Source organism: Festucalex cinctus, chromosome 1 (assembly GCF_051991245.1).
Source record: "Festucalex cinctus isolate MCC-2025b chromosome 1, RoL_Fcin_1.0, whole genome shotgun sequence".
In the NCBI taxonomy this organism is placed as follows: Eukaryota; Metazoa; Chordata; class Actinopteri; order Syngnathiformes; family Syngnathidae; genus Festucalex; species Festucalex cinctus.
Genome location: NC_135411.1, coordinates 40443536 through 40452287, shown reverse-complemented (window position 1 = coordinate 40452287; position 8752 = coordinate 40443536). Strand labels below are relative to the sequence as shown.

The following is an 8752-nucleotide window of genomic DNA, read 5'->3' as shown; positions in this document are numbered from 1 at the left end:
TGGGTCCTTGACTGTGGTTGCTACCCATTTTGAAGTACATGGGCGACTACCCCATCAAACAGGTTCGCAGTCCGTTAGAGTTGACCGACCAGATATTTGGCCCCGCTACGCAACACGAGCTTTTGCAGGATGAGATCTACTGTCAGATCATGAAACAGATGACCAATAACAGCAGCAGGTACTTATGCCTGAACATAGTGTTGCAACACTGTCACCAAATTCACAAATACCATTGATCTCTGCAGGTTAAGCATGGAGCGCGGGTGGCAGCTGATGTGGCTGTGTTCAGGCTTGTTCCCGCCCAGTCCGTATTTGATGAGACACGCTCAGCGATTCTTAGAGTCACGACCCAGAGAACCCTTGGCTGCAGGTTGTCTCCAGAGGCTGCAGCGGATGCGCAGGTCAGCCTGCAGTTGAAAAGATATCAGATGTTTTACTGTATATAGGGACATTTACACCTAATAAGATCCAATACAAGGGAAAGTATTTAAAATGTTCAAAGTTTTCAAGTACTTTGGACCAGGATCATGGTGCAATTTGGCTAGGTAAAGTGCATTACCGATAGCATTAGCAGGTGCAAAGTAGTATGTGGTAGATGTACGTGTGCAAAACACATTCAAACACAGTTAGAAATGCTTCTAATATTTTTGTAATTGAGGAGCAGTACAGGTTTAGGCACAAAAGTTTCACTTGAGAAAAATGATTGCAACATTTGACTGAACAGTGTGTTTTGATGACCCGATGTATCCGATTACATTGATCATTCAAACAATAACTGTCGACACTCTTTCCAATTTGAGTTTTGTGTATACTTCATAGTAGTTGGCATGGTAGCCTACATGAAAATCAGAGCGCTGTCAATGGGCGAAAACAAGCAAATGTGAAGCTGAGAAAAGATTGAAAATCAAACAAACATCTTGATAAAGAAATAAACCACAGATGTACTAATCAGCATTCAGAACAGAGATGTTTTGATAACTGCAAAAACGGCCCAAGAGCCACCAACAACTTCCAGAGGGCAGTAGTGAAGGTATCATTATTTATGTTATGCAGACAACTTTATAAACACAAGTACAAAGTGTACAGAATTTGCTAAGTCTGTATGAGGGCCAGAAAGTTTGAAGTTGGCAATGTGATCTTGAAACATTTGTCTCCTCCTGTATGCTTTATATGGTCAGTAAGGAGCCCAGGAAACGTCCTCCACCTCTGGTTGAGGTAGATGCCATCCAGCAGAACAGCACCCTCATTTTCCATAAAATTCACTTCCCAAATGACACAAATGATGTAAGTCGCATACCTCTCCCATAAATTTTGAGCTTATCCTGGTTTTCACATAGAACTTGTATTGTTCTCATAGATTCCATATCCATCTAGGCGATTTAAAGAAGAAAACAAATTGTCTTTATTCTTTCGCATTTAGACTGCGATATGCTCTTGTCTTTCTCGTACTTTTACAGCTGTTCGAGGTGACATCTACAACTACAATCCAAGAGCTGTGCTGCAGTATTACTTCCCAGCTAAAACTGAGCTCGCCAGATGGATATGGCCTCTATTTGAAAACACCAAATAAGGTATGCTTGTCTTGTTTTCCATGCAAACGTTGTCTTAACTGAACAAAGGAGTGGGAAGTAATTTCTAAAATGCTCAGTAATCTTCTTTTAACTTCAGATGCTGATCTTGACTGAGCAGACGTATTTCTTTGACAGTTTACGGGAGGCATCGGAACTTTCAAAGAAAGGAAAAAAAGTGAGAGAAGGTAACGTATCATACAAGACACATTGTCTTAATATTTTATTTTTCAGCTTCCCTTGTATTTCTAATTGACATTTTTCTTTGCCAGTCAATTTAGCGTACGCTCTGATTTTTAAGAGGAAGCTGTGGTTCAATGTGATGCCAGGAAAAGACTTGGTTGCAGACCTCACCTTCCATTTCCCGCAGGTATCAAAACTGAACACTTAATTGCACTCCAAGTTGTAATATTTTTTTCCAGCATGTACCTTACATGTTCTTAAACACTGTCATAAAGGAGCTGCCAAAATACCTTATGGGGTATCACAACTGCAGCAAAGAGCACATGATCAAGCTTGGCGGGCTGCTTTTCAGAGCCAAAGTGGATTCTGACAGGTCACAGTTTGTCATGATCCCCAAAATGCTCAAACACTTGGTCCCTGCTGACCAGATTAAAAGCGCATCCCCCGAGGAATGGAAGAAGGTAACTGAGGACGGAAGTGAGCGCTTCCAAGTGAAGACATACTCTTCACCTGGCAGTTTTACATGCCATGAAAATGAGTTGCGTGTAATTTTGGTTGGTCTTGCAGCACATCATGTCATCCTACAACAAGCAGAGCGGCATCACAGTGGAGGAATGCAAAATTGCCTTCCTGCAAACCGTATCAAGCTGGCCAACCTTTGGCTTTACCTTCTTTGAAGTGAAAGTAAGTTAGAAGGATGAAAGACAGATCCGCAGGCAATTATAGTGGATATGCAAATTGCCTTGGCACACGTGGCGACTATTCATGATGACATTTCCATTTTTGTAGCAAACTTGTGAGTCAAGCTACCCAAGTACAATTTGGATTGCCATCAGCAAGCAAGGTGTAAGCTTAATCGACCCAAAGTCAAAGGTATGCACGCTAACTACCAGTCGCCACTGATGCTACACAACAGGAACTTGCTTGCATCTTTTTTTCTTTTTTAAACTCAAAGGTGTTTGATGGGGTTTAAGTCAGAGTGTTTGGGTTTTTTTGCACAGCAAACCTATCCAGCCATGCCCTTATGGATCTCTGTCATGATGGCCTAGAAAAGGGCCCGCCCATCCTATTCCCACAAAGTCGAAAGAATAGAATCGTGCAATCTGTATTGGATCTCATTTAGCTTATTTCATTTAAGTCATATTTTTTCATCCTCATAATGGTACAGTGTTGCCACAGTTACCTTGAAAAAGTAACTGTTACTTTACTCATTATTTGATTTTAAAAGTACAGTAACCTAGTTACTTTACTGATTACTTGAGTTTAGAAGTTAGAAGTTAGATTACAAGTTACTTTATTTACTTTCAGTAGATGCTGACAACCCCGTTTAACATAAAAATGGCAACTGTTTTTGCCAATACTTTTATTGGAAATGAACTTTCAACAGTAATAAAGTTTTTATTGAAAAATAAAATAGACAACCATTTTGACTTGCATAAGTCTTTCTGAATTTCACCGAGCATAAATGGTCTACTTGTTTTTCTAGACTTAACATAAATACATTTTCTATAATATAGTTATTATATACACTTTTGGTGCAGCTTAAGACACATCATCAGTGTTGGCACCTGGGTTCATTGGGTGTTTCGGGTCTCACAACAGACACCCTCGCCCAGGGGACCCAGCCGGGGTTGATCAAGTCCCGGCTTGTGTCTTAAGAGCATGTGACCACGTGTCACCCCGCTTGATCCACAGCCATCTTGACGCCTTCTCTGCTGCGTCACTGATGTTCTTGATGGCTCGCCTGTTGTGCAGTCCCTTCACCCCCAACATCTTGAGTGCCCAGACGAGTGACTGACCAGCGAATCCTCTGCATCCGACCTCTATGGGAGTGCACCGGGTCTTCCATCCCCTACTTCGGCATTCACCTGCCAGCTCCTCATACTTGGCTCTCTTCCTCTCAAAAGCCTCCTCCATCCTGTCTTCCCAGGGAACAGTCAATTCCAGCAGGACCACTTGCCTTGTTGTTTCTGACACAAGGACGATGTCAGGCCTGAGTGTGGTCACCGCGATGTTCTCTGGGAACTTGAGCTGTTTCCCTAGGTCGACTTTCAACTGCCAGTCCTGGGCTGTTGCCAGGAGACCAACTGCTTCACCCCGATGCTGCTGTGGTTTCTCCCCAGCTCTGACGAAGGCGATGGATTGCCTTGCTGGCTGTTGGTGTTTGCTGGTGGAGATCCCTGAGCTGATGGTCTCCGCAATGACTCGCAGCACTTGGTCGTGACGCCAGCGGTAACGTCCCTCTCCCAGTGCTCGTGGGCAGCAACTCAGGATGTGCTCCAGCGATCCGACCCTTTGGCAAAGCGGGCACAGTGGGTTCTCAGCCAGGCCCCAGTGGTGGAGATTGGATGGGCTTGGTAGGACGTCGTAGACCGACTGGATGAGGAACTTGATCCGGTGTGGCTCAGATCGCCAAAGCTCTGTCCACGAGATCTTCCGGCGAGCTGCCTCTTCCCACCGGGTCCACGCCCCCTGCTGCCGCATTCCTACTGTCCTACTGCAGCGCTCTTCTTCCACCCCTGCCCGAACCTCTTCCTGGATAAGCAGGCGCTTCTCCTTCCCCTGTGCCTTGTTGTAGGAAGGTCTTGGGTTGCTCCCAAGTCCTGCTCGTCCGCATGCCACTGGTCCCACCAGCTCGCTGTGCCGCAGGCGGGACTCAGCCTGGTCGACTGCCTCTTGAGCGCACCACTTCCTGCCGGTCTTCACCTGTATGCCAGCCGAGGAGACTCTGTTGTCGCTTGAGTCCCTATACAGCAGCACCTCTCTCGCTCGGGTCACCATAAACTCCTCCTTCAGACTGCTGAAGGGCAGAGTCAACTTGTTGTTCCTCCCGTACAGTGCGATGCTGCTGAGGCTTCGTGGAAGGCCCAGCCACTTCCTCAAGAAAGAGCTAACCTTCCTCTCGAGGCACTCGACGGTGGTCATTGGCACGTCGTAGACCAGCATTGGCCAGAGGAGTCGAGGCAAGATGCCATGTTGGTATACCCAAGCTTTAAACTTGCCTGGTAGCCCTGACTTATCCACCGCTGTCAGCCAGGCCCCCAACTCCTCTGAAGTTGCACGGAGTGCTGCGGTGTCCTTTAAGGTGCTATCGTAGATCTTCCCCAGGCTCTTAACTGGCTTCTCTCCCACTGATGGAATCTGGGTGTCTCCTATAAAGAAGTGGAACTTGTCTGAGACTTTCCCCTTCCTCACCACCAGAGACCTGGACTTGGCTGGCTTGAAGTTCATCCTGGCCCAGCTGATGAGATGCACGAGGCCTTGGAGGATCCATCTACAACCCGGGACTGATGTTGTCGTTACCGTCAGATCATCCATGAACGCTCTGATGGGGGGCTGTCGCACACCTGAGTTGCTTAGTGGTCCTCTGCATTCCACTTCTGCTGACTTCACCAGCATATTCATAGCCAAGGAAAACAACACCACAGAAATGGTACACCCCGTGATGATGCCCTTCTCAAGGCGATGAAACGCAGATGTCACAGCTCCAGAAGTGACTCTCAAACTGAAACAGCTGTAATAGTCCAGTATGAGGTCCTTGATCTTGTCTGGGACATGGTGTCGATCAAGCGAGGCTTCCACCAGCTTGTGTGGGATAGACCCGTAGGCATTGGCGAGGTCAAGCCAAAGGACTGCCAGGTCTCCTTTGCCCTCTCGTGCCTCCCGGATCAGCTGGGTGACAACTCCCGTGTGCTCAATGCATCCTGGGACCTTTGGAACTCCTCCCTTCTGCACCGAGGTGTCAATGTATGTATTCCTCAGGAGGAACTCCGTCATGCGCCGGGCAACAATACTGAAGAATATCTTGCTTTCTACGCTGAGGAGTGAGATGATTCTGAATTGCTCGATAGTTATTGAGCTCTCCTCCTTTGGAATCCATACACCCTCTGCATGTCTCCACTGCTGGGCAACCTTCCCCCTTCTCCAGATGACCCTGAGGATCCTCCATAGCCTCTTCAAGAGTCTGGGGCACCTCTTGAAGACTACATATGGCACTCCACTAGGGCCTGGTGCTGAATTTGATCTAGCTGCCCTGACAACCTCCTCAACTTCTTTCAAAGTTGGCTCTTTGGTGTTAAATGCCACGATGGGTTCTGGCGGGGTTATCAAGGTTCTGCATGGCCCAAGTTCTTCCTCTCTTGCACTGTCACTATAGGAGACATTGAGGTAGTTGTTGACTTCCTCTTCGGTGCAGGAGAGATGGCCGCTTCTTTTCTGCCCGAGGATCTTCGTGGTGAAGCCGAAGGGGTTTGAGATGAAGGCTGCCCGTCTCCTGGCTCTCTCCCTGCCTCTCCTCCTATGCCACTCTGCTCGGCGGAGGGTGGTTAGTCTTTTCCTCACCATGCTACGGAGCTCTGCTAGCCCAGCCTTATCCTCCTCCCTTGCCACCTTAAACTGCCGTCCAAGCAGTCTAAGCTCCTGCCGCAGCTGGCTGATTTTCACCTCCCGTCGATTTGGCTCCCCTTGGGGTCTGGTTGCCCGTTGTTCTTTGACGCCAAATCTTTCGGCACCTATGCTGATGATCATAGCGGACATCGACAGCAATTTCTGGTCTGCTCCTCCTCTTGCAGTAGCGTCCAGAATTTGGTCAAGATCCTCATCAAACTGGTGCCACTCTCTTCCTTTATTGGCAGCAGGCCACAAGACCCGGCGGTGTTCAGAATGCCTGAAGCGATATAAAATAAAGGCATTCTTTTTCCCGGGTATTTAACTCTTAATACTGTAATAGTAAAACGTTTACATGTACAATGTACATTTATAATGTACATTTGTACATTCTGGGACCTCCTAAATTAGTCGCAGCTCTGCTTCACACTTTGTACCATGCTGTGACTCTAAATGTTTCTTTGAATTTCACGTTTTGTTTTTTGTTTTGTTTTTTTGGTGATAACTCGACATAGATTTTACAGGTTAAACAGACAGTAAAAAAAATCTGCAGTCAACTGTCATTTGGAACACCTACCCCTGCTGCTGCTAAATTTTTTTTAAAACATTTCTAGAGGAAACGCACCTTGAAATAATTAGTATATGTGGTTATAATATGAACCCTGCAGGAGTTGCTGGTCATGCACCCATTCAGCCGCATCACAGAGTGCCACAGCTTAGGCGGATACTTCCAGATGACCATCGGCACCATGGTCCGAGGGAACGTCTTTGTCTGTGAAACCTCACAGGTGAGCATCTCAACCAATCCTGCCATGTCTGTTTATTGCCGTGTTTAAGGTTATTGTTTTCTAAATAGAACACTTGCTGATAACTCTTCTGCCATGTTTCAGGGTCACACAATGGAGGACCTTCTCAGATCTTATGTCGGGATGTATGAAAGGCAAAGGCAGGCCTTTCAATCCAGAAACCACATGTTTACTTGAACTGCTGTGATTAATAAAAGCTCAGCTAATATGCAGACTTCACAACAAGCCAATATTTAAAGTTTCATTTTGTCGTTTTCATTATAATTCCAATTCACTTTTGAAAATATATATATATGCTCCTATAGACTAATCAACACCACAATAAATGTCTTGCACAAATTGTATATGTTCAGCGGTCATTTTATTACCTCCATTAGGGTTTTCGTTCTTTTTTTTTTTTTCCCTTTTTTTTTCTTTTTTTTTTTGATTTTAGCTACTGATTACACATTTTTCCTTAACATTAAACACTTACTACTTACCACTATAGATCACAAATATTTGCCCCTTTTCATTTAGCAAAATAAGCTAACAAAAATATTATAAACATCTCTCAGTACTTTGGCCTATACTACCACCACAATAAGAAACGTGGTTAACTTAACTCTAGCAGTGTCCATGAAAACTGAGCCTAATTTGTTTAAGGCAGATTGTTTTGATACAGTCTTTGTATTGAATCAGAACTTTGTGGCCACATATTCTCTTGTTCAATGAAAATGGCGGTTTTGTAGGCAATTTATGAAATGCCAGAAAGAAGTGTCCTGTAATGTCCTGCCTACAGCTTGAGAGGACATCCAAAAGTGTGTGCGGTTGTGTTGCCCTGGATTATAGTGCAACATAGTTCTGTAGTCAGTTCATAGAATTCTCCTCATAGCTTTTAAGAGTATTGCTCTGTTACCATGGAAACCATGTGGCCCAAAAAAAAAAAAAATCAGGTTACCACAGGCAGGTGCTTATGAGTTGCAGTATGATTGTTTGTGCCACTGTCTCTTCCCTGACATCGAATGACAAGTGTGATTATGAAGGGACTGCTACACTGGTTTAACATAGGAGTTGCATATTAATAATTAGCAACATGAATGTATAGTACAAACAACTGAATGTTCAAATACTAGATTCATTATTGTACCAATTGTATCTACATGGAAACTGTAGTGTTATAAAGAGGAAAAGAATGTAGTCCAAATACCTGACTGCTGAAACATATTTTGGTATGCTTGTGTATACTACCCTACAAGGAGGCAACGGCATTTTGATGCACTGCACCAAATTTGGAACAAAAGACCTTTTGTTGCCCGAGATATATCACTATAGCATCCCACCTGCACACCCCTCCCTGCAACCACAACCCTACACTTTGTGGATCACACTGCAAAAATACACAGTACATTACAAGACAGAGAGAGATGTGCCATAAAAGTGCCAGGACCTTTGTCACAAAATTTTCAAACCCAAACTGCAAGTTTTCCTCTTCAGTGTTGTCACCCTGCCTGAAGTAACTGGACATACTATAATTGCTCTCTCAGCCTCCCTGCGTACATTATTTTGTTCCACATGCTTTTATATACAGTGCATATCCTCTGTGTTAGGTCAGCAAGCAAAGAGCAGAGAGGAATAATACCAGTCTTGCTTAGTATAGAGTAATCACTGATGATGAGTCAAGGATGTCATTCTCACGAGTCTTACGCTGTTTAAATCTTCACTAAGATTTCCCCCATAACCATTCAAACACCAGTATATTTCTGCAGGAACCTGTGCAAGTGTATTGGATACCCAGACAGGTCTCCCATGAAGACCGTTCCCACTGTCTCA

At 44.9% G+C, this 8752-nt stretch overlaps 1 protein-coding gene across 1 annotated transcript; it reads left to right on the top strand.

Moving 5' to 3' along the window:
* Positions 1-35: 35 nt before the first annotated feature.
* Positions 36-7900, top strand: LOC144028345 (unconventional myosin-VIIb-like). Its single transcript, XM_077535638.1, has 11 exons — positions 36-178; positions 246-401; positions 1179-1284; positions 1458-1571; positions 1669-1756; positions 1841-1938; positions 2027-2212; positions 2319-2435; positions 2541-2624; positions 6806-6925; positions 7028-7900. The coding sequence occupies exons 1-11, from the start codon at positions 39-41 to the stop codon at positions 7118-7120; spliced, it is 1302 nt and encodes a 433-aa protein (XP_077391764.1). The 5' UTR covers positions 36-38; the 3' UTR covers positions 7121-7900.
* Positions 7901-8752: the final 852 nt, after the last annotated feature.

What these genes read in the sequence shown, in the direction of transcription:
- LOC144028345 (XM_077535638.1), top strand. Translation starts at nt 39, where the DNA reads ATGGGCGACTACCCCATCAAACAGGTTCGCAGTCCGTTAGAGTTGACC. An exon ending in ATGACCAATAACAGCAGCAG is followed by an intron (nt 179 to 245) that starts GTACTTATGCCT and finishes TGATCTCTGCAG; the next exon opens with GTTAAGCATGGAGCGCGGGT. An exon ending in TCCCAAATGACACAAATGAT is followed by an intron (nt 1,285 to 1,457) that starts GTAAGTCGCATA and finishes GTACTTTTACAG; the next exon opens with CTGTTCGAGGTGACATCTAC.